Source organism: Bufo gargarizans, chromosome 4 (genome assembly GCF_014858855.1).
Source record: "Bufo gargarizans isolate SCDJY-AF-19 chromosome 4, ASM1485885v1, whole genome shotgun sequence".
NCBI lineage: Eukaryota > Metazoa > Chordata > Amphibia > Anura > Bufonidae > Bufo > Bufo gargarizans.
In genome coordinates this window covers 123800700-123826700 of record NC_058083.1, presented here as the reverse complement: position 1 = coordinate 123826700, position 26001 = coordinate 123800700, and the positions used below count along the sequence as shown (strand labels likewise).

Below are 26001 nucleotides of genomic sequence, written 5' to 3'. Positions count from 1 at the left end.
TGTTTGGTGAGAATTTTCTTTTGCACTCTCTGTGGGATGTAGTAAGAAGTAATGGACCATGTCATTCACATAAAGGAGCCTGCATGGCAGCCACGTGGCTCCCTAACATTCCACACATGAATTAAAAAGGCATACGGATACACAGCAAGGGCCCAAATGCATTTGAATGGGTGCCCCATCTCCCAATGTGCACACACTTCAATATCATAAAGGGTATCATTTTATTAATAAAGCTAAACTGTAATAAATCTATTTACAATCTTGCAGCAAGGTCCTGAAAGTTCCTACTACTTCCTTTCATGGGACTCCTTACCTGTAGTACTGTAAGTACAACCCCAGCACGGCATCAATTCGATGAGAGCTGTGACTACGTTTTTGGTCGAATAATGTTGGCCCAAGCATTACATGATGTTTTACAGTACATCGTTACAATTTCCCATTCGTTTACTTAATATTGCGCACAATTCGACGACAGTGGTTTGTTTTCATCTCAGCAAGCGCTTGTTCCAGCTCCTGGATCATATGAAGTAACGTGGCAGGATCTGTCTGTAATACGCTGGTCTTCAGTTCTTGGTTCTCCTGCAGATGGAGTTTCATGGTGATGGTGGGCTTTATCTGGTGTCTCAGGCTACGGCTGGCCAGCTACATGTGAGCAGATATGACATGTGTTAGACCTCACTGCACAGAGGGATGATTTAATAAATCCAGGAGAGCAATACTGCCCCCTAGTGGCCTTCTTCAGCAGTTAACGTGTGCTACAAGTACTAGCAGAGGCAGATGTGGTAGGGATCAGTTGGTGAAATGCATTGTTTTTACAATGTCTGGCTTTGCACAGGACTGCTATGAAAATGGAGAAACAATGCATTTCTGGCAATGCACTGAAGGCAGTTTTGCTTAATATTTAAATGGGGCTGTCAAACAAACAAACTGAGTTCTGGGCAACTGCAGCTCCAAGGCTCCGCTGCCCAAAAAAAACAGAAGTGATGGCTTCCCATCTGTTATCATGATGATTGATTTTTATTTTTTTAAGATTAAAGGAATCCTTATCCTCAGGATAGGTCATCAATATCAGATTGGTCGGGGTCCGACAACCAGCACCCCCACTGATCAGCTGTATGAGGAGATGGTGCGTGCAGTGCGCAGTGTGTCTCCCTTCTCTTTTCCTGTCCGCCGCTGCGGTCTACGGTCTTTGCCACAGACAGCAGCGAAGAACAAGGAGAGATGGGAAGATAGGTCATCAATACTAAAAGCTTGGACAACCCCTTTAAACTTTTATTTTATCTGGTGAGCTTTTCTATGTCATTTTACTTCATGTGGCAGATTTAGCAATCCTGTAGACGATATAAACAGGCTGTCGTCCGGCACCACGTTTACCGCAGTGGCTCAGGCTGGAGGATAAAGTTGCTGAATACCTAGACAGACAGACAGACTATGCAGAACTGTACCACACGTTAAGCCATGACACTTTCCCACAAAGAGACGCTCCCTTGTAGGGCTAGGTGTAAATCATTTCACTAAACCTAGATGTGCCACGTTGCACCACATTAGAGACAAGTGCACTCCCATTAGTAAATGTGGGCCAATGATTCCATTATTAAAGGGGTATTCCGGTTAGAAACAGTTATCCAGCATAGAGGAGAACTATAGATCGGTGGGGTCCCAACGTTCTCGGTGAGAATCCCTGTGGATAGGGGATAACTTTCTCTAACTTGAATACCCCTTTAAGTACAAAGCTGCTTTTTTTTTTTTTTTTTGACGTCTTGTAGCATGATGTGGCATAGCACAGGAATATAGCATGGCTGAACCCAGTCCTATAGACCCGACCATGATGTGTCATAGGCTGAAATTCCATGCACGTGAAGTGCGCTGACCACTGAAGCACCGTGCTTCCCGATATATTAGGAAACCTCATTAGTCATCAGAGCCAATACATTCTAATACTGTACGGAGCTCCTGCTCCCTACAGTATTAGAACAAAGTTTTATGCGAATCGACTACGGATGTTTCATCTGAAGTCAATTCGCTCATCCCTAATTATGAGCATTTCCCTCATATACAATAATGTATCAATGTTACGGGTATTTCCTATACTGGCACTGAATGCTGGTGATGGACCAATATGGTTTACTCTGACTCTGTAATACAAATCAAATATGCCCATAAAGCCGTTAAAGAGGTTGTCCCCCAAGAAACACATCCACAGGATAGGACAGGAGAGGGGATAAGTGTCTGATCAGCAGGGTCTGACCACTTCCATCCATGTTCCCCCTGTTTGAATGGAGCATGTCTGCTGTCGCTCCATTGAACTCTACAGGACTGCTTGAGATAGCGGAGAAAAACACTTGCCCGTCTCCAGCAGTCCCATTGAGATGAATGGAGCAGCAGTGGACATGCACAAGTGCCTGCTCCATTTAAATCTTGTCTAGAGTTGAGCGAACACCTGGATGTTCGGGTTCGAGAAGTTCGGCCGAACATCCCGGAAATGTTCGGGTTCGGGATCCGAACCCGATCCGAACTTCGTCCCGAACCCGAACCCCATTGAAGTCAATGGGGACCCGAACTTTTCGGCACTAAAAAGGCTGTAAAACAGCCCAGGAAAGAGCTAGAGGGCTGCAAAAGGCAGCAACATGTAGGTAAATCCCCTGCAAACAAATGTGGATAGGGAAATGAATTAAAATAAAAATTAAATAAATAAAAATTAACCAAAATCAATTGGAGAGAGGTTCCATAGCAGAGAATCTGGCTTCCCGTCACCCACCACTGGAACAGTCCATTCTCAGATATTTAGGCCCCGGCACCCAGGCAGAGGAGAGAGGTCCCGTAACAGAGAATCTGTCTTCATGTCAGCAGAGAATTAGTCTGCATGTCATAGCAGAGAATGAGGCTTCACGTCAGCCACCACTGCAACAGTCCATTGGCATATATTTAGGCCCAGCACCCAGGCAGAGGAGGGAGGTCCCGTAACAGAGAATCTGTCTTCATGTCAGCAGAGAATTAGTCTGCATGTCATAGCAGAGAATGAGGCTTCACGTCAGCCACCACTGCAACAGTCCATTGGCATATATTTAGGCCCAGCACACACACAGGCAGAGGAGAGAGGTCCCGTAACAGAGAATCTGGCTTCATGTCAGCAGAGAATCAGTCTGCATGTCATAGCAGAGAATGAGGCTTCACGTCAGCCACCACTGCAACAGTCCATTGGCATATATTTAGGCCCAGCACACACACAGGCAGAGGAGAGAGGTCCCGTAACAGAGAATCTGGCTTCATGTCAGCAGAGAATCAGTCTGCATGTCATAGCAGAGAATGAGGCTTCACGTCAGCCACCACTGCAACAGTCCATTGGCATATATTTAGGCCCAGCACCCAGGCAGAGGAGGGAGGTCCCGTAACAGAGAATCTGTCTTCATGTCAGCAGAGAATTAGTCTGCATGTCATAGCAGAGAATGAGGCTTCACGTCAGCCACCACTGCAACAGTCCATTGGCATATATTTAGGCCCAGCACCCAGGCAGAGGAGGGAGGTCCCGTAACAGAGAATCTGTCTTCATGTCAGCAGAGAATTAGTCTGCATGTCATAGCAGAGAATGAGGCTTCACGTCAGCCACCACTGGAACAGTCCATTCTCAGATATTTAGGCCCCGGCACCCAGGCAGAGGAGAGAGGTCCCGTAACAGAGAATCTGTCTTCATGTCAGCAGAGAATTAGTCTGCATGTCATAGCAGAGAATGAGGCTTCACGTCAGCCACCACTGCAACAGTCCATTGGCATATATTTAGGCCCAGCACCCAGGCAGAGGAGAGAGGTCCCGTAACAGACAATCTGGCTTCATGTCAGCAGAGAATCAGTCTTCATATCATAGCAGAGAATCAGGCTTCACGTCACCCACCACTGTAAGAGTCAATTTTCATAAATTTAGGCCCAGAACCCAGGCAGAGGAGAAAGGTCCCGTAACAGACAATCTGGCTTCATGTCAGCAGAGAATCAGTCTTCATATCATAGCAGAGAATCAGGCTTCACGTCACCCACCACTGTAAGAGTCAATTTTCATAAATTTAGGCCCAGAACCCAGGCAGAGGAGAAAGGTCCCGTAACAGACAATCTGGCTTCATGTCAGCAGAGAATCAGTCTTCATATCATAGCAGAGAATCAGGCTTCACGTCACCCACCACTGTAAGAGTCAATTTTCATAAATTTAGGCCCAGAACCCAGGCAGAGGAGAAAGGTCCCGTAACAGACAATCTGGCTTCATGTCAGCAGAGAATCAGTCTTCATATCATAGCAGAGAATCAGGCTTCACGTCACCCACCACTGTAAGAGTCAATTTTCATAAATTTAGGCCCAGAACCCAGGCAGAGGAGAAAGGTCCCGTAACAGACAATCTGGCTTCATGTCAGCAGAGAATCAGTCTTCATATCATAGCAGAGAATCAGGCTTCACGTCACCCACCACTGTAAGAGTCAATTTTCATAAATTTAGGCCCAGAACCCAGGTAGAGGAGAAAGGTCCCGTAACAGACAATCTGGCTTCATGACAGCAGAGAATCAGTCTGCATGTCATAGCAGAGAATCAGGCTTCACGTCAGCCACCACTGCAACAGTCCATTGTCATAAATTTAGGCCCAGCACCCAGGCAGAGGAGAGAGGTCCCGTAACAGACAATCTGGCTTCATGTCAGCAGAGAATTAGTCTGCATGTCATAGCAGAGAATCAGGCTTCATGTCAGCCACCACTGCAACAGTCCATTGGCATATATTTAGGCCTAGCACACAGGCAGAGGAGAGGTTCATTCAACTTTGGGTAGCATCGCAATATAATGGTAAAATGAAAATAAAAATAGGATTGAATGAGGAAGTGCCCTGGAGTCCAATAATATATGGTTATGGGGAGGTAGTTAATGTCTAATCTGGACAAGGGACGGACAGGTCCTGTGGGATCCATGCCTGGTTCATTTTTATGAACGTCAGCTTGTCCACATTGGCTGTAGACAGGCGGCTGCGTTTGTCTGTAATGACGCCCCCTGCCGTGCTGAATACACGTTCAGACAAAACGCTGGCTGCCGGGCAGGCCAGCACCTCCAAGGCATAAAAGGCTAGCTCTGGCCACGTGGACAATTTAGAGACCCAGAAGTTGAATGGGGCCGAACCATCAGTCAGTACGTGGAGGGGTGTGCACACGTACTGTTCCACCATGTTAGTAAAATGTTGCCTCCTGCTAACACGTTGCGTATCAGGTGGTGGTGCAGTTAGCTGTGGCGTGTTGACAAAAGTTTTCCACATCTCTGCCATGCTAACCCTGCCCTCAGAGGAGCTGGCCGTGACACAGCTGCCTTGGCGACCTCTTGCTCCTCCTCTGCCTTGGCCTTGGGCTTCCACTTGTTCCCCTGTGACATTTGGGAATGCTCTCAGTAGCGCGTCTACCAACGTGCGCTTGTACTCGCGCATCTTCCTATCACGCTCCAGTGCAGGAAGTAAGGTGGGCACATTGTCTTTGTAGCGTGGATCCAGCAGGGTGGCAACCCAGTAGTCCGCACAGGTTAAAATGTGGGCAACTCTGCTGTCGTTGCGCAGGCACTGCAGCATGTAGTCGCTCATGTGTGCCAGGCTGCCCAGGGGTAAGGACAAGCTGTCCTCTGTGGGAGGCGTATCGTCATCGTCCTGCCTTTCCCCCCAGCCACGCACCAGTGATGGACCCGAGCTGCGTTGGGTGCCACCCCGCTGTGACCATGCTTCATCCTCATCCTCCTCCACCTCCTCCTCATCCTCGTCCTCCTCGTCCTCCAGTAGTGGGCCCTGGCTGGCCACATTTGTACCTGGCCTCTGCTGTTGCAAAAAACCTCCCTCTGAGTCACTTCGAAGAGACTGGCCTGAAAGTGCTAAAAATGACCCCTCTTCCTCATCCTCCTCCTCCTCCTCCTGGGCCACCTCCTGTTCCATCATCGCCCTAAGTGTTTTCTCAAGGAGACATAGAAGTGGTATTGTAACGCTGATAACGGTGTCATCGCCACTGGCCATGTTGGTGGAGTACTCGAAACAGCGCAACAGGGCACACAGGTCTCGCATGGAGGCCCAGTCATTGGTGGTGAAGTGGTGCTGTTCTGTAGTGCGACTGACCCGTGCGTGCTGCAGCTGAAACTCCACTATGGCCTGCTGCTGCTCGCACAGTCTGTCCAGCATGTGCAAGGTGGAGTTCCACCTGGTGGGCACGTCGCATATGAGGCGGTGAGCGGGAAGGCCGAAGTTACGCTGTAGCGCAGACAGGCGAGCAGCAGCAGGATGTGAACGCCGGAAGCGCGAACAGACGGCCCGCACTTTATGCAGCAGCTCTGACATGTCGGGGTAGTTGTGAATGAACTTCTGCACCACCAAATTCAGCACATGCGCCAAGCAAGGGATGTGCGTCAAATTGGCTAGTCCCAGAGCTGCAACGAGATTTCGCCCATTATCACACACCACCAGGCCGGGCTTGAGGCTCACCGGCAGCAACCACTCGTCGGTCTGTTGTTCTATACCCCGCCACAACTCCTGTGCGGTGTGGGGCCTGTCCCCCAAACATATGAGTTTCAGAATGGCCTGCTGACGTTTACCCCGGGCTGTGCTGAAGTTGGTGGTGAAGGTGTGTGGCTGACTGGATGAGCAGGTGGAAGAAGAGGAGGAGGAAGCCGAGAAGGAGGAGGTGGCAACAGGAGGCAAAGAATGTTGCCCTGCGATCCTTGGCGGCGGAAGGACGTGCGCCAAACAGCTCTCCGCCTGGGGCCCAGCTGCCACTACATTTACCCAGTGTGCAGTTAGGGAGATATAGCGTCCCTGGCCGTGCTTACTGGTCCACGTATCTGTGGTTAGGTGGACCTTGCTACAGATGGCGTTGCGCAGTGCACACTTGATTTTATCGGATACTTGGTTGTGCAGGGAAGGCACGGCTCTCTTGGAGAAGTAGTGCCGGCTGGGAACAACATACTGTGGGACAGCAAGCGACATGAGCTGTTTGAAGCTGTCTGTGTCCACCAGCCTAAATGACAGCATTTCATAGGCCAGTAGTTTAGAAATGCTGGCATTCAGGGCCAGGGATCGAGGGTGGCTAGGTGGGAATTTACGCTTTCTATCAAATGTTTGTGAGATGGAGAGCTGAACGCTGGCGTGTGACATGGTTGAGACGCTTGGTGACGGAGGTGGTGGTGGTGGTGTTGGTGGTACATCCCCTGTTTGCTGGGCGGCAGGTGCCAACGTTCCTCCAGAGGCGGAGGAAGAGGCCGAGGCGGCAGCAGCAGAATAGGCCGAGGCGGCAGCAGCAGAAGAGGTAGCAGGGGGAGCCTGAGTGACTTCCTTGGTTTTAAGGTGTTTACTCCACTGCAGTTCATGCTTTGCATGCAGGTGCCTGGTCATGCAGGTTGTGCTCAGGTTCAGAACGTTAATGCCTCGCTTCAGGCTCTGATGGCACAGCGTGCAAACCACTCGGGTCTTGTCGTCAGCACATTGTTTGAAGAAGTGCCATGCCAGGGAACTCCTTGAAGCTGCCTTTGGGGTGCTCGGTCCCAGATGGCGGCGGTCAGTAGCAGGCGGAGTCTCTTGGCGGCGGGTGTTCTGCTTTTGCCCACTGCTCCCTCTTTTGCTACGCTGTTGGCTCGGTCTCACCACTGCCTCTTCCTCCGAACTGTGAAAGTCAGTGGCACGACCTTCATTCCATGTGGGGTCTAGGACCTCATCGTCCCCTGCATCGTCTTCCACCCAGTCTTGATCCCTGACCTCCTGTTCAGTCTGCACACTGCAGAAAGACGCAGCAGTTGGCACCTGTGTTTCGTCATCATCAGAGACATGCTGAGGTGGTATTCCCATGTCCTCATCATCAGGAAACATAAGTGGTTGTGCGTCAGTGCATTCTATGTCTTTCACCGCTGGGGAAGGGCTAGGTGGATGCCCTTGGGAAACCCTGCCAGCGGAGTCTTCAAACAGCATAAGAGACTGCTGCATAACTTGAGGCTGAGACAGTTTCCCTGGTATGCATGGGGGTGATGTGACAGACTGATGGGGTTGGTTTTCAGGCGCCATCTGTGCGCTTTCTGCAGAAGACTGGGTGGGAGATAATGTGAACGTGCTGGATCCACTGTCGGCCACCCAATTGACTAATGCCTGTACCTGCTCAGGCCTTACCATCCTTAGAACGGCATTGGGCCCCACCATATATCGCTGTAAATTCTGGCGGCTACTGGGACCTGAAGTAGTTGGTACACTAGGACGTGTGGATGTGGCAGAACGGCCACGTCCTCTCCCAGCACCAGAGGGTCCACTAACACCACCACGACCATGTCCACGTCCGCGTCCCTTACTAGATGTTTTTCTCATTGTTATGGTTCACCACAACAACAAATATATTATTTGGCCCAATGTATTGTATTCAAATTCAGCGGGATATAAATTTGAGGCCTAGTATTTAGGCGCTGGGTGACCGGTATGGATTTAGTGACAGAATTAGACTTGGAAATGCACAGAAGCGTGTGTGTGTGAAGTTATTCTGAATGACCCAATGTGCACCTTGAATATTATATACCCTTTTAGGGATAGATTTCAAATAGCTCTGATATAGCAGAAACCACTAAATTATGAAATTGCTAAATTGGGAATTGTACTTCAACCCAGAACAAAAAATGTGCTTTGACGGACACTAAATATCTTGCCCAGCAACAACAGTACAACGGTGGGTAACGAGAGATTTAGAGGGAATTAAATTTGAGGCCTAGTATTTAGGCGCTGGGTCACCGGTATGGATTTAGTGACAGAATTAGACTTGGAAATACACAGTAGCGGGTGTGTGTGAAGTTATTCTGAATGACCCTATGTGCACCTTCAATATTATATACCCTTTTAGGGATAGATTTCAAATAGCTCTGATATAGCAGAAACCACTAAATTATGAAATTGCTAAATTGGGAATTGTACTTCAACCCAGAACAAAAAATGTGCTTTGACGGACACTAAATATCTTGCCCAGCAACAACAGTACAGCGGTGGGTAACGAGAGATTTAGAGGGAATTAAATTTGAGGCCTAGTATTTAGGCGCTGGGTCACCGGTATGGATTTAGTGACAGAATTAGACTTGGAAATGCACAGAAGCGTGTGTGTGAAGTTATTCTGAATGACCCAATGTGCACCTTCAATATTATATACCCTTTTTGGGATAGATTTCAAATAGCTCTGATATAGCAGGAACCACTAAATTATGAAATTGCTAAATTGGGAATTGTACTTCAACCCAGAACAAAAAATGTGCTTTGACGGACACTAAATATCTTGCCCAGCAACAACAGTACAACGGTGGGTAACGAGAGATTTAGAGGGAATTAAATTTGAGGCCTAGTATTTAGGCGCTGGGTCACCGGTATGGATTTAGTGACAGAATTAGACTTGGAAATACACAGTAGCGGGTGTGTGTGAAGTTATTCTGAATGACCCTATGTGCACCTTCAATATTATATACCCTTTTAGGGATAGATTTCAAATAGCTCTGATATAGCAGAAACCACTAAATTATGAAATTGCTAAATTGGGAATTGTACTTCAACCCAGAACAAAAAATGTGCTTTGACGGACACTAAATATCTTGCCCAGCAACAACAGTACAGCGGTGGGTAACGAGAGATTTAGAGGGAATTAAATTTGAGGCCTAGTATTTAGGCGCTGGGTCACCGGTATGGATTTAGTGACAGAATTAGACTTGGAAATGCACAGAAGCGTGTGTGTGAAGTTATTCTGAATGACCCAATGTGCACCTTCAATATTATATACCCTTTTTGGGATAGATTTCAAATAGCTCTGATATAGCAGGAACCACTAAATTATGAAATTGCTAAATTGGGAATTGTACTTCAACCCAGAACAAAAAATGTGCTTTGACGGGCACTAAATAACTTTCCCAGCTACAACAGGACAACGGTAACGAGAGATTTAGAGGGATTTAAATTTGAGGCCTAGTATTTAGGCGCTGGGTGACAGGTATGGGTTTAGTGACAGAATTAGACTTGGAAATACACAGTAGCGGGTGTGTGTGAAGTTATTCTGAATGACCCTATGTGCACCTTCAATATTATATACCCTTTTTGGGATAGATTTCAAATAGCTCTGATATAGCAGAAACCACTAAATTATGAAATTGCTAAATTGGGAATTGTACTTCAACCCAGAACAAAAAATGTGCTTTGACGGACACTAAATATCTTGCCCAGCAACAACAGTACACCGGTGGGTAACGAGAGATTTAGAGGGAATTAAATTTGAGGCCTAGTATTTAGGCGCTGGGTCACCGGTATGGATTTAGTGACAGAATTAGACTTGGAAATACACAGTAGCGGGTGTGTGTGAAGTTATTCTGAATGACCCTATGTGCACCTTCAATATTATATACCCTTTTAGGGATAGATTTCAAATAGCTCTGATATAGCAGAAACCACTAAATTATGAAATTGCTAAATTGGGAATTGTACTTCAACCCAGAACAAAAAATGTGCTTTGACGGACACTAAATATCTTGCCCAGCAACAACAGTACAGCGGTGGGTAACGAGAGATTTAGAGGGAATTAAATTTGAGGCCTAGTATTTAGGCGCTGGGTCACCGGTATGGATTTAGTGACAGAATTAGACTTGGAAATACACAGTAGCGGGTGTGTGTGAAGTTATTCTGAATGACCCTATGTGCACCTTCAATATTATATACCCTTTTTGGGATAGATTTCAAATAGCTCTGATATAGCAGGAACCACTAAATTATGAAATTGCTAAATTGGGAATTGTACTTCAACCCAGAACAAAAAATGTGCTTTGACGGGCACTAAATAACTTTCCCAGCTACAACAGGACAACGGTAACGAGAGATTTAGAGGGATTTAAATTTGAGGCCTAGTATTTAGGCGCTGGGTGACAGGTATGGGTTTAGTGACAGAATTAGACTTGGAAATACACAGTAGCGGGTGTGTGTGAAGTTATTCTGAATGACCCTATGTGCACCTTCAATATTATATACCCTTTTAGGGATAGATTTCAAATAGCTCTGATATAGCAGAAACCACTAAATTATGAAATTGCTAAATTGGGAATTGTACTTCAACCCAGAACAAAAAATGTGCTTTGACGGACACTAAATATCTTGCCCAGCAACAACAGTACACCGGTGGGTAACGAGAGATTTAGAGGGAATTAAATTTGAGGCCTAGTATTTAGGCGCTGGGTCACCGGTATGGATTTAGTGACAGAATTAGACTTGGAAATACACAGTAGCGGGTGTGTGTGAAGTTATTCTGAATGACCCTATGTGCACCTTCAATATTATATACCCTTTTAGGGATAGATTTCAAATAGCTCTGATATAGCAGAAACCACTAAATTATGAAATTGCTAAATTGGGAATTGTACTTCAACCCAGAACAAAAAATGTGCTTTGACGGGCACTAAATAACTTTCCCAGCTACAACAGGACAACGGTAACGAGAGATTTAGAGGGATTTAAATTTGAGGCCTAGTATTTAGGCGCTGGGTGACAGGTATGGGTTTAGTGACAGAATTAGACTTGGAAATACACAGTAGCGGGTGTGTGTGAAGTTATTCTGAATGACCCTATGTGCACCTTCAATATTATATACCCTTTTTGGGATAGATTTCAAATAGCTCTGATATAGCAGAAACCACTAAATTATGAAATTGCTAAATTGGGAATTGTACTTCAACCCAGAACAAAAAATGTGCTTTGACGGACACTAAATATCTTGCCCAGCAACAACAGTACAGCGGTGGGTAACGAGAGATTTAGAGGGAATTAAATTTGAGGCCTAGTATTTAGGCGCTGGGTCACCGGTATGGATTTAGTGACAGAATTAGACTTGGAAATACACAGTAGCGGGTGTGTGTGAAGTTACTCTGAATGACCCTATGTGCACCTTCAATATTATATACCCTTTTTGGGATAGATTTCAAAGAGCTCTGATATAGCAGGAACCACTAAATTATGAAATTGCTAAATTGGGAATTGTATTTCAACCCAGAACAAGAAATGTGCTTGAACGGACACTAAATAACTCGCCCAGCTACAGCACTAGGGACAGATTTAGCTGGATATAAATTTGAGGCCTAGTATTTAGGCGCTGGGTGACCGGTATGGATTTAGTGACAGAATTAGACTGGGATATGGCCAAAAAATGAACAGACTATTGCTGGTTAAATGCACTTGGTGTCACAGCTTCACCCTGATGTAGGCTTTAGCCAAAAAACAACCACACCATTGAGGGTTAAATGCACTTGGTCGCAGCTTGTGCTGGCGCACCACAAGACACAAAATGGCCGCCGATCACCCCAGAAAAATGAGACTGACAAACGGTCTGTGCAGCCTAAAAACAGTGAGCAATTGAGGATCAGCAGCTCAATGATCCACAGCTGCAGATCGATCAGTTAATCAAGTCCTTTGGAGGAGTTAATCTGCCTAATCTCGCCCTACTGTCGCAGCCGCAACCTCTCCCTACGCTAATCAGAGCAGAGTGACGGGCGGCGCTATGTGACTCCAGCTTAAATAGAGGCTGGGTCACATGGTGCTCTGGCCAATCACAGCCATGCCAATAGTAGGCATGGCTGTGATGGCCTCTTGGGGCAAGTAGTATGACGCTTGTTGATTGGCTGCTTTGCAGCCTTTCAAAAAGCGCCAAGAAAGCGTCACAAAAGCGCGAAGAAAGCGACGAACACCGAACCCGAACCCGGACTTTTACGAAAATGTCCGGGTTCGGGTCCGTGTCACGGACACCCCAAAATTCGGTACGAACCCGAACTATACAGTTCGAGTTCGCTCATCCCTAATCTTGTCCTATCCTTCATGTTTGTCACAACCCCTTTAAGGTCAAACAGGCCTTAAAATATGCTGCCTTAGTAAAAGGCATTGCAGCTGTGGTGAGCAGTCATGCTAAATGGCAAACAAAATAAAAATAAATGTGCGTCATACCAGAAAAATACAGTAGATTCATGCTCCAGAGGTCTCCACATTGATGAGCGGAGCGCTTCTCTAATGGCCAACAATGTATCGTGCAAGAACAGTGTGAGGCGCGGCAGAGCTATTATGCAACTACAATTTTACTGTGCCGTTTGGCATAATAATTAGGCGGACCTGGCATTGCAATGTCTGTGGAACATGATGACCACAAAACATTCATGAAGACTCTTTCAGCAAACAATCACGCTATACTCCTGCAATACTAGAACATCAGCCTACGTGCCTAAGGAGAAGAGCCTGCCGGAGCCCTCTGGATCCGGCATTGTCGGATTGTACTGTAATGGGGTCTAACACAGATCCAGCCACTACCCAGCAAATATTCTCTGCCGCATCTCTTATCACATATGTGAAACTAGCCTTAGTGCTCCCTTCACTTCATGCATTCCTCATGGCCAAGTGCATGAACCTGATACCAAAGCACATGGAGCTCGATATGGTCACTGACCGTATTTTCTGGTGGGAGGACTGCTGTCAATTTCAGCTGTGATAGCAAGAGGTTGCCCTACAGAAGTCACCAGTAAAAGAGGTAAGTTCTACTGATGGAGGCTACTGCATCTAACATGAAACGTTGTCTGTGTGCCTGCTGAAGGAGCAAGGAGGACACAATTCATACTAGAAGTGTGTTGCTAGCTCATAACTGGCTGAGATTTGTCCAGACTTGACAAATATATAATTTACTGACCAATCTTACATTATGAGGTTGAAAGAATAAATGTCATGTACCTGGACATCAAACCGCCACTCGAGGTTATCGTAATGAGGAAGGTTTGGTTCAAGCTCACTGAGAATCCGACGAATTTCTTTCCTATTGTCCAAATACAACTGCAGAAGGACTTTATTCAGGTCTTCAGGAAATCCCAAAACAAGCACAGAGTCTTGGAAATCAATCTCAGAGATCTGTGGTTAAGAAGAACATTTCCATTGTGAAGACCGCACAAAAGCACAGATGTAATAGACTGATGGGCACTCACCAGAAGCTTGGAGCTCTCCGTGAGTAGATATGTGAGACCTTTTACAGCTTCCTGGATAGTTGTACTGCTGACCTCCAGCTTTCCTGTACAGAACAACCAAGAGAAATCACAGTAAAGCTCCACATTTCCCTTCTGAAAGAGGTTTACACAGATACACCCACCCCTACTATGGCTCTTACATGCTTGATGCCAGGTCAATAACGAGCACTGATCAACGATATTTAAGTTGACCACAGCTCATTGTAGAACATGGCCTGAAGCAAAATGAATAGGGTGACTGACTGTCATTACGATCATTCATCCACTATTCACTTTACATATTAATACAGGGGTGAGCTGCCAGCAAACTATTTTAATTGCCGCAAAAAAGACGTGACTACCAGATAAACGAGTGTTTTGCTTGTTCATTGGGTGATCGGTGGCATGCTTACATGGGCCAATTATCTGGAATAAGTATTTGTATCAACGTTCGCTCAATAATTGGCCTGATCCTCAGACAGTTTTAAAGGGTCCTAACTAGGGATTTGGGTCCAGTGTTCGGGTGGGTTAGGAATTCCATTATAGGTTCCGTTAAAACAGAATATAATGGAATTCGTAGACTGAATGCAAAACGGAAACCTTTAAAGGCATTCGGTTTTGATCAGTCATAATAGAAGTCTATGGCAATCATAACGGATCTGTCTGGTTTTCGTTATGCAGAGCGGCATTGACATCTGGAGTAAATGGTGAGGCATTACAGATAGGGGTTGCTTCATCAGATGCAGCTACCAGTGGAACAGCAAATCATCCAGGCTCTGGCTCCCAGCACCCCAATAACCTACTTATTTTGCTGGGGAGATCTGAGGCCAATTAGGCACCCACCACAGCAAGAGAAATGTAGTATTAGGGTGCACACACTCATGGCGGATTTTGTTGCCAAAATTTCAGCAACTGAAAATCTGTTCTGTTTATTTGAATGGGGCAACAAGCACATGGATTCCTGCAAGCTCCTTTCAATTCACTAGAACTGCAAAAAATTCTGCAGCGTGTGAAGGCACTCTTATACCTCATGCACACGTCTGTACTTCGCACGTGCCCGCGGACTGCAAATTGTGGTCGGCAATGAGCGAGCACCAACCATGTGCCCAACGTATGCAGACGCGGACCCATTTACTTGGATGGGGTTCGCGATCCACATCCGACAGTCCACACCACAAAAAAGTAGTGCAGGTACAGACAGAAAACCCACAGAAGCCCTCTGTAGTGCTTCCGTTCCACACGGCACCTTTGGGATTGTGGACCAATTGAAGTGAACGGGTCCGCATCTGTGATGCGGTGCACAAACGACCACTGCGCATACACTGCGGACCCGCTGTTCGCACCGGCCAACAATGGCTGCGTGCATGAGGCCTTCCATGGCTGTAACACAAGGACAGCTCGTGTCTGCCAGAAAGAGAGCTTTTCTTTCCTTAATTTTTGCTCATAGGTGAGGCTCGAATGGGAGACTGATGTTCATAGGACTTATCGACAGGTGTCTTCATGAGACAACCCCTTAAAGCAGGCATGTTCAAACTGCGGCCCTCCAGCTGTTGCAAAACTACAACTCCCAGCATGCCCTAATAGCTGTAAGCTATCCAGGCATGCTGGGAGTTGTAGTTTTGCAACAGCTGGAGGGCCGCAGTTTGGACATGCCTGCCTTAAAGGGAATCGGTCAGCTACAACTCCCCCCCACCACAAAATTAGAGTAAGATGTGAATAGTGTAAGTGAGGCAGAGTCCGATTACTTAATTTTTATCTTCACACTCGCCTTCAGGTGCTGTGCTCTGACAAACCAGCAGTAAAATGCATTGAAAGCGCTCCTGTCCTCGCGCACATAATGGAGAGGACTCAAAATGCATTTTACTGCTCTTAGTGGGAGCATGAAGACAAAAATCACATAATCGGACTCGGCACCACTTACATTATATGCTGCTTGCTATAATTACGGAGGGGAGGGTTTGGAGCTGACAGATTCCGTGTAAAGGGGTTGTTCACTCCTGGGGATCTTTTCTGCAGATCCCTCCCCCATTGTGATCAGATCCGCGGCGGGAATCATGCTTACCTGGACCCTGTCGCTGGGTTCTGGGTAATTTCTCCCCCTCGGGTGCTGCAGGTCTCGGGTCTCTATTAACTGTCTGCAGCTCTGTGTCACCTATGTATCATGTGACCTGACGCATGGGTGACACGTTAACACTTCATCCAGTCATTGGCTGCAGCAGCCATGTATCAAACTGGATGCTTATGGGGGAGACCCTAGAGCTGCAGAACCCATAGGATTGATGGAGACGGAATACAGCACCCGGGATCAGGGAGGTATGATTTCCACCACAGGTCAGGCTGTGCTGGGGGGGAAATTCTACAAAAAAAGTCCACAGGGGTTAACCACCCCTTTGAATCTATCAGTACAACCTCTCGTTAAACACCATATGGCATCATTACGGTGAAGGTGGTGCTCACTGCTCACAGCCCAGTGTATCTTACTCCAAACGACAAGGTGCCAGCTTGTTTTACACATCAAAGGGTGCCAGGATGCAACAAGAAAAGGAGCGGACACTTGTATTTTCCCCTGGTTATACCAGTCAGTCCCTCAGGGGTTCCAGTTCAGTACCAGCTCATTACAGTGCATCAACATGCAGAATATAGGCTGCCATGATGGTCTATAGACATGGAGTGCTCAGAGACAATCAGTGCAGTCTTCTTAGTCCTCGCAGAAAGAATACTGGCTAGTTTCCTGCCCAGTACACGTCGTCAGAGGCACATGTCCACTGCAGAGCGAAGATGTCATCTTGTCCTTTAAGGTACATAGAAAACAGACAATATGCCACCTAATTCCAATATTCACGTGCCCATCACTTACTTGCAGCTCCTTCATAGACTTTTGAATTTGAACCTTTTCGGAGAAATTCTACGGCAATTCGCCCAAACTCTCCAACAACTGCAAAGATGAAAAGGAGAAGAGTCAACCTCTCTGCGTGCGGGTCACATCTACATAAACAGCATAAAAACCACAGACAACTTGTTCTAATGTCACTTGAGAATATTAATTTCCAGTGACATCCAGCAGTACAGAAGATGCAGCCACACCGCTCAACAACAAGGCTGGGGTAATCCTTTATCTGCCTGCTAGTCATATGCAGGCATATAAAGGGAGCCTGCCAGCAGTTGTGACCATGCTGAACTGCTGACAGCACTATGTAAGGGCTGGGGAGAGGAATGTGTGAATATGAACTTTTATTCTGCCAGGTTCTGCTCCCACAAGTGTCCAGGAGGCGGGGCTTCACTGTGAACTGCTTCACAGCCCCTCCCCTCTGAGTGACAGTTCCAACCAGGAGACCACTAGAGGGGAGAGGCCCATGGCTTTTTCAATTTTCTTGAGACATTAAAAGGGGTTTTCTGGGACTTAAACACTGTCGGCCTGTCCTCCGGATAGCTCATCAGAATTTGATTGGTGGGGGTCTGACTCGCAGCACCCTGCAGATCGGCTGTACGAGGGGCTGCAGCGTTCCAGTGCTATGGCCTCATTCCTGGCATTTGACACCACGTCCAATGGCCTTTATACAGCCCGGTCCAAATCAGGTAAATGGGACCGAGCTGCAGGATCAAGCACAGCCGCTACTTGGCTGAGTGGCCACTTGATCAGCAGAAGTGCTGGAAGTCAGTCCCTCACCAATCCAATATCAATGACCTGTCCCAAGGCTGGCCAACCTGCAGCTCTCCAGCTGTTGCAAAACTACAGCTCCCACCATGCCCTGCTGTAGGCTGTCTGGGCATGCTGGGAGTTGTAGTTTCGCAACAGCTGGAGAGCGCAGATTGGCCATGCTTGACCTATCCTAAGGGTAGCTAATCAATATATAATTCCGGAGAACTCCTGTAAAGTTGCTGTATCTTGATTAGTGAGAATTCCATAGGAACCTATGTGCGGCAGCCTCGGATCATTCAGGAGGACCAAGGTTGCTGTTCACACCATCCGATGGTCATGGTTTTTAACCTTACATATGACGTGGTCGCATTTGACCACAGCATCTGAAGGGTTCAATGTGTGCGATCGAGGTCATCACCGATTGTATACATTAGCCCTGGGTGCCTGCTGTTTAAAACAGCAGGCATCTGGCAGCTATGGCGCCCCACTCGCAAGCTCAAATACCTGACTGCAGACATAATCTTATTTCTTTAGTGCTACGTTTGTGCTGCAAAAATTACAATTTGTGCTGCTTTTATTTTAAAGATAATAGCAATTGTTTGTTTCAAGATGATGACATCACCAGCCCGCCCGCAACAGCAAAGAGACCTGAAACTTGCTGGATGGTTAGTGCCACGTTTGTGCCGTTTAAATGTCCATTCTATCTCCTTTCGTTGTCAAGTTATTAACCATTTATTAAAAGGTCACCAAAGGTCACCCAGCCCCCCACCACAGCCAAAAGACACGAAACCGGGCTGGTTGACTAGTGCTACGCTTGTGCTGGCTTGTGCTGCTTTTATTTTCTGAACTCCATTAACAGGGCTGAAGCATCCTCACTGTACACAGGTAGTAAGACCCGTTACTATGGACTGACATGAGGGAAGAATGGTTATAGCTACAGCCCAAAGAATAAATACTAACTACCAAGAAGTAGAAGAGTAAAATGTGTCTTAAACATTCCTATTCTACAAATCATTTTACAAACTGTAGATCATAAAGTTTTTATGAAAATCAATGACAAATGAAGAACAAATAAGAGATAGCCTTATTAAGGTCTTCGTTAAACGGTAACTGCACGTGTCCATGGGAAGTGCGTAAAAAAGTAGATCATCTCAAGTAACGGTCACTATGTCGGCCAGAAGAAGGGACCCTGTGTGGCCCTGAAACGCTGGCTGTTGGACGCATGTGACGATTGAATAAAAAGTGCTTTACTTCTGGCACCTATCATCCAGTGCTGGTGACCTCTATTGTGGACGGTATCTGACACGGGCCATCCATGTTGTCACTTCAAGCAGCAACCTCTTACTCAAGGTCTGGACGCTGTACGGAGTGCAGGGGATTTCGGATTATTAGCTGCTTGTCATTCCCAATCACCATTTGTTCACTGTAGGTAGCAAAGGTTTCGCTTGAGATGATCTCCTTTATTATACCCTTCCCATGGACAGTTACCGTTTAATGAAGACCTTAATAAGGCTATCTCTGTGTTTTGGTTTATTTGTTCTTCATTGGTCATTGATTTTCATAAAAACGTTATGATCTAAGGTTTGTAAAATGATTTGTAGAATAGGAATGTTTAAGACACATTTTACTCTTCTACTTCTTGGTAGTTAGTATTTATTCTTTGGGCTGTAGCTATAACCATTCTTCCCTCATGTCAGTCCATAGTAACGGGTCTTACTACCTGTGTACAGTGAGGATGCTTCAGCCCTGTTACAGCACAAATGATCATTTTTACAGCACAACTTGACAACAAAAGGAGATAGAATGGAGATTTAAGCGGCACAAGCGTAGCACTAACCATTCAGCAAGTTTCAGGTCTCTTTGCTGTTGCGGGCAGGCTGGTGATGTCATCATCTTGAAACAAACAATTGCTATTATCTTTAAAATAAAAGCAGCACAAATGGTAATTTTTGGGGCACAAAACAGCACAAAGGTAGCACTAAAGAAACACACTGGAGCTTTTGTTTGTGCCGATTGAAGGGGGGCCAGCTTCGCCCAGCTGGTCAGGAACGGGTTAAAAAGCCTGTATCCACCTTCACACCCAACCATTTTTCATTGCCCAATAAACCTAACAGGACAAACGTGACCACTTTACAATCAGTCTTGATAAGAGGTTTCCTGTCGTTTTGTGTGCGCAGCTCCTATGCGGACTACAGATTCTGTACGGTGCGATCCTGCAGCCTCATACTTTCTTCCCCTTGTCCCCCTACAGTGTGCCGACAGGAAGAGGGGAGATTGCTGTACGTTATCATGGAGACCTATTGCTGTAGCAACAAGATGATTGCAAATTTTCCATTAAAGGGAGTTGTCTTATCTGGGCATATCATTACCAATGTCATATGTGCGGGTCCCACCTATCTCGAGAATGGGGCCCACAGAGTTAACAAGAGTGAATCGCACAAGTGTGGCCCCCCCTTCATTTACCTCTATGAGAGTTACAAAAATAGGCGAGCACTGGCTCAATGTCCAGCAGTCCCACATCGGAGAGTGGAGAGGTGGCCGTGTTCTCCATCCACTTTTAGGAGACTTCCGACAACTGCTGTGCATCTACATCACTTTGGGGTCCCCATTCTACAGACAGGTGCGATGCTAGGGAGGCTCATCCCTGTCTGCCATTGGCTGCAACCCTTACAACCCCCCCCCCCCCCCCGACTCTTTTCATCCACGCACGGCGGCCGTGCGGGGACCAGGAGTGGAGCCAGGAAAGCAGAATCAGGGTGGGGCATCTCCAGGCTCGGATAACCCCTTTAAAGATGTATATCTTAGGAAACTGCCTAAAGAGCAGGTAATTAACACTATTTAAAGGGTTTTTCCATTCCATAATCATTATCAGATGAGTGGGAGTCTGACATCCCACTGATCAACCATTTTGGGCAGCAGCAGACAGACGGCTCCCTCTGCTCTGTGGTCTCTGACGCCGGTGTACTGCAGCTCAGCCATCATGTACTTGAATGGGAGTTAAAGAGCAGCATCACGCTCGGCCACTGCCCCCTATACCGAACCCTGTGCTTCTAATGCCAGCCACTATGCAGCACGAAACAGCTGGGGGTGTTGTGTGTCGCCCCTTCCCCCCAATCTGGTATTGCTCTTCAATATCTAAGTTCTGGGAACCCATGGATGAAGCTGAGCTGTGATCTCAGTCTGAGGTGTCACTGCTCCCCCTAGCTGCCGCAGCAGGAGGTGCAGCCATGACACTGGGCACTGACCTCTCCTGTAGAGAAGGAACATTCTGCAGCGACCTCTAGTTTAGGAAAATAAAGCCTCCGTTTTAATGTTCTTCTGAGCTCGGGAGACAAAAACCGGGTAATACTTTATACCGTGGGCCCCAGCTGAGAAGGTATGAGGAGCTCTGATGCAGGGAGGGAGTTACCTACCCTAACCGGGCACCAAGACAGGGGTGGTCTTCATGAAGTACCTGGTCAAGCAATACAATATTTGGGGAAAGGCAGGCAATGTGAGAACAGGAGAACCAATGCTACCTCTTAGGCTCCATTCACACGTCGGTGATGTGTTGCGGACCCGCAAATTGCGGGTCCACAACACACCAGCCCGGCACACCCATTGAAATGCCTATTTATGTCCGCAAGCTGCGGACAAGAATAGGACATGTTCTATCTTTTGTGGATCTGCGGACCCGAAGATCGAGGCCACGCTCCGCAATTGCGGATGCAGACAGCACACTGTGCTGTCCGAATCCATTCCATCCCCATAGAGAATGAATGGGTCCGCACCCGTTCCGCAAAATTGCGGAACGGATGCGGACGTGTGAATGGAGTCTTAGGCTGGGTTCAAAAAGAGAATGGAATGGCACTCCGTTTTATGAAGGGGTATATCCCCAAATCGGAGGTGCTCAGTGGAGAGGCTGTTTATGCCACTAATATATAGTATATAAATCCACGGCACACTTAGGCTGGGTTCACACGGCGAGGATTTGGGCGCAGATTCAGGAGCAAAAATCCTCGCCAGAAACGCATGCTGAACTTCCCTATTACTGTCCATGGGGAATCTGCATGTTAATCCACACGGAGCTTTTTTTTTTTTTAAGATTTTCCGCATGCGGTTTTAAAAACTGCATCACAGGAAGAAGCAGTGTCTTCTGGGTGCGGATTCCACGGCCAGAATTCCGTTGAAAATGGTCAAGAATGCAAATCCTGTCCGGAAACCGTAACCAAAACCACATTAAAAAACGGGTCAGGAAAAAAGCCTAATGTAGATTCAGCCTCGTGTTTGTTTTTTTTCCTTACCCAAAATAGTGTGAACCTAGCCTTAGACTCCTTGCCGCAGTGCTCACGGGTCTAGACGGGTGCCCGGCACGGGTCTAGACGGGTGCGCGGCACGGGTCTAGACGGGTGCCCGGCACGGGTCTAGACGGGTGCCCGGCACGGGTCTAGACGGGTGCCCGGCACGGGTCTAGACGGGTAGGTCCCTGGGCGAGTATTAGTTCTCTCCTTATATCAGCCCTCAGCCCTTGAGACTGCAGTACACAGCCGACTCCTCTGCAGGGCATTGCTGTTCATGCAGTTGTCCTGGACATTTCATGCCCTTCAGACACTCAGGAAATAGCTGCACCTGGGTCTCCACCTATGAAAGCCGTCGTGTTGCCATAGCAACTGGAATACATATTTCCCACAGCGTTTTAGAAGTAAGCGGCCCCCGGGTTGATACACAAAACCCTTTATACATAAACACCGCACAGGCAGATGACTGACAGACAGACAGCACCCCCCGGACAGTGGACTCTCCCAAGTCATGTGACTCACCGGCGCTCTCCACCTGGGTGAGGATCTGCAGATGTGCGCGGTGCTCGTCACTCAACACCAGCAGCATGATGCGGCTCCTCACTGTCCGAGCGCCACACGCCCAGCCCTTGTCATCACATGACAGCTTTACCGTGTGCACCCAGCCAAACCCTCCGGCAGGAAACCGCACACTTCTTACTGATTCCGGTTACACTAGTGTATTATCGCCATCTAGTGGTAACTTTTCATAATGCACGGGACTGTTCCCTCAGGAGCTTGTGTTATACTCTGAGCTGTACTGCTATACGGAGAAATAGAGATCCTATAGGAAAATATGATCCTTCCCCTCACATAACCCCTTTGTGTGCATTATCTTTGTGTGCATTATGCTTGTATTGTGATGCATTGTTTATTTTCACTGTGTCCTGAGATCTGTACTATTACTGTGTGCATTATTCCTTTACTGTGACATCACTGTGTGCATTATTCCTTTACTGTGACATCACTGTGTGCATTATTCCCATACTGTGCCACTACTGTGTGCATTATTCCCATACTGTTACATCACTGTGTGCATTATATCCATACTGTCCCATCACTGTGTGCATTATTCCCATACTGTGCCATCACTGTGTGCATTATTCCCATACTGTGCCATGACTGTGTGCATTATTCCCATACTGTGCCATGACTGTGTGCATTATTCCCATACTGTGCCATGACTGTGTGCATTATTCCCATACTGTGCCATGACTGTGTGCATTATTCCTTTACTGTTACACTGTGTCTGTGTGCATTATTCCCATACTGTTACACCACTGTGTGCATTATACCCATACTGTTTACTACTATCGAAACACCAGGGAGGCGACATCAGCTTCTCTCCCTGGGCGTTCCTTCTCCCTAGCGCTGTAGCGCTGTCCAATCACTGCGCAGAGCGTCTCAGCCAGAGAGGAAAAAAATACTCACCTTCTCCCTGGTTGTGATGCTCTGCGCAGTGATTGGACAGCGCTACAGCGCTAGGGAGAAGAAACGCCCAGGGAGAGAAGCTGATGTCTCCTCCCCATTGCTCTGATAGTAGTAATTGGCATACAGTACGGAAGAAGGTAACATGGGCCACAGCGGGCGAACGGAGCGGCGCCCAGATATAATAGTAAGTGCATGGAGATCCCTGGGCGCCGCTCTACATGTCCTGCTACTTAGTTAATAAAGTATGGACCCATGAAAGGTCTTCTTACAGATACAGGAGGCGGGTGTGGCACCTGAGGGGTTAACTGCCGCTGATCGCAGCTCCCTGTCAGAGGTCGGGTGCTGGCTATGTGATTCTGCCGCACCCGCCTCCTGTATCTGTATTTAAGGTTAATTATCATTGGTGGCAGTGGCCACAGGGTCCCCTCCGCTCCTCCTCACTGGTGGTGCACTGGTAGCTTCTGATCGGAGTCCCAGCAGTGTAATCCTGGGGCTCCGATCGGTTACCATGGCAGCCAGGACGCTACTGAAGCCCTGGCTGCCATAGTCAGCTCCCTGCTCCTAGATCTCTATTAGAGTAAAAAGGACAAGAGATGAAAAGATCCCAGGTTCTAGCCCCTAAGGTTATTAAATGAAAAGTAAAAAAAAGCCCCCACCAAAATATTAAGTATAAATCACCCCCTTTCCCAATTTTACATATAAAATATATAAACAATAAATAAACATATTACATATCTCAACGTCTGAAAAGTACAAACTATTAAAATATCCAAAAATGTTGGGAGATATGTCTCTGCGTTATTCCCACACTCGGCCGTCACAATATATTATTCCCATACTGAAGAGGAGAAAAATAAAAATGGTTTTTGGGAGGCTGATTACTAAAATGGTAGTTTACTAAATAAAATACATAGGAAAATGAAAACAGAGAGGACAGAGAGGGATATGTTTTGGAGGCGGACCACCTCCGTCCTCAGGCCTGTACAGTCGTGGCCAAAAGTTTTGAGAATTACATAAATATTGGAAATTGGAAAAGTTGCTGCTTAAGTTTTTATAATAGCAATTTGCATATATTCCAGAATGTTATGAAAAGTGATCAGATGAATTGCATAGTCCTTCTTTGCCATGGAAATTAACTTAATTCCAAAAAAATCCTTTCCACTGCATTTCATTGCTGTCATTAAAGGACCTGCTGAGATCACTTCAGTAATCGTCTTGTTAACTCAGGTGAGAATGTTGACGAGCACAAGGCTGGAGATCATTATGTCAGGCTGATTGGGTTAAAATGGAAGACTTGACCTGTTAAAAGGAGGGTGATGCTTGAAATCATTGTTCTTCCAATGTTAACCATGGTGACCTGCAAAGAAACGCGTGCAGCCATCATTGCGTTGCATAAAAATGGCTTCACAGGCAAGGATATTGTGGCTACTAAGATTGCACATCAATCAACAATTTATAGGATCATCAAGAACTTCAAGGAAAGAGGTTCAATTCTTGTTAAGAAGGCTTCAGGGCGTCCAAGAAAGCCCAGCAAGCGCCAGGATCGTCTCCTAAAGAGGATTCAGCTGCGGGATCGGAGTGCCACCAGTGCAGAGCTTGCTCAGGAATGGCAGCAGGCAGGTGTGAGCGCATCTGCACGCACAGTGAGGCGAAGACTTTTGGAAGATGGCCTGGTGTCAAGAAGGGCAGCAAAGAAGCCACTTCTCTCCGCAAAAACCCATCAGGGACAGATTGATCTTCTGCAGAAAATATGGTGAATGGACTGCTGAGGACTGGGGCAAAGTCATATTCTGTGATGAAGCCTCTTTCCGATTGTTTGGGGCAACAGGAAAAAGGCTTGTCCGGAGAAGAAAAGGTGAGCGCTACCATCAGTCCTGTGTCATGCCAACAGTAAAGCATCCTGAGACCATTCATGTGTGGGGTTGCTTCTCATCCAAGGGAGTGGGCTCACTCACAATTTTGCCCAAAAACACAGCCATGAATAAAGAATGGTACCAAAACACCCTCCAACAGCAACTTCTTCCAACAATCCAACAACAGTTTGGTGAAGAACAATGTATTTTCCAGCACGATGAAGCACCGTGCCATAAGGCAAAAGTGATACCTAAGTGGCTCAGGGACCAAAACGTTGACATTTTGGGTCCATGGCCTGGAAACTCCCCAGATCTTAATCCCTTGAAATGAGAACTTGTGGTTAATTCTTAAGAGGCGGGTGGACAAACAAAAACCCACTAATTCGGACAAACTCCAAGAAGTGATTTTGAAAGAATGGGTTGCTATCAGTCAGGAATTGGCCCAGAAGTTGATTGAGAGCATGCCCAGTCAAATTGCAGAGGTCCTGAAAAAGAAGGGCCAACACTGCAAATACTGACTCTTTGCATAAATGTCATGTAATTGTCGATATAAAAGCCTTTGAAGCGTATGAAGTGCGTGTAATTATATTTCACTACATCACAGAAACAACTGAAACAAAGATCTAAAAGCAGTTTAGCAGCAAACTTTGTGAAAACTAATATTTGTGTCATTCTCAAAACTTTTGGCCACGACTGTACATATCGCTTTCTGTCCTCTCTGTTTTCATTTTCTTATGTATTTTATTTAGGAAACT

At 46.8% G+C, this 26001-nt stretch overlaps 1 protein-coding gene across 1 annotated transcript; it reads right to left on the bottom strand.

Moving 5' to 3' along the window:
- Nucleotides 1-202: 202 nt before the first annotated feature.
- On the bottom strand, nucleotides 203-22594 carry COMMD2 (COMM domain containing 2). The gene is made up of 5 exons (XM_044290768.1): nucleotides 22446-22594; nucleotides 16864-16941; nucleotides 13989-14071; nucleotides 13741-13914; nucleotides 203-642 (listed from the first exon to the last, which is right to left on the bottom strand). The coding sequence occupies exons 1-5, from the start codon at nucleotides 22510-22512 to the stop codon at nucleotides 445-447; spliced, it is 600 nt and encodes a 199-aa protein (XP_044146703.1). The 5' UTR covers nucleotides 22513-22594; the 3' UTR covers nucleotides 203-444.
- Between the last annotated feature and the right edge of the window lie 3407 nt (nucleotides 22595-26001).

What these genes read in the sequence shown, in the direction of transcription:
- COMMD2 (XM_044290768.1), bottom strand. Translation starts at nt 22,512, where the DNA reads ATGCTGCTGGTGTTGAGTGACGAGCACCGCGCACATCTGCAGATCCTC. An exon ending in CACCCAGGTGGAGAGCGCCG is followed by an intron (nt 16,942 to 22,445) that starts GTGAGTCACATG and finishes TCATCTTTGCAG; the next exon opens with TTGTTGGAGAGTTTGGGCGA. An exon ending in CGGAGAGCTCCAAGCTTCTG is followed by an intron (nt 13,915 to 13,988) that starts GTGAGTGCCCAT and finishes TCTTAACCACAG; the next exon opens with ATCTCTGAGATTGATTTCCA.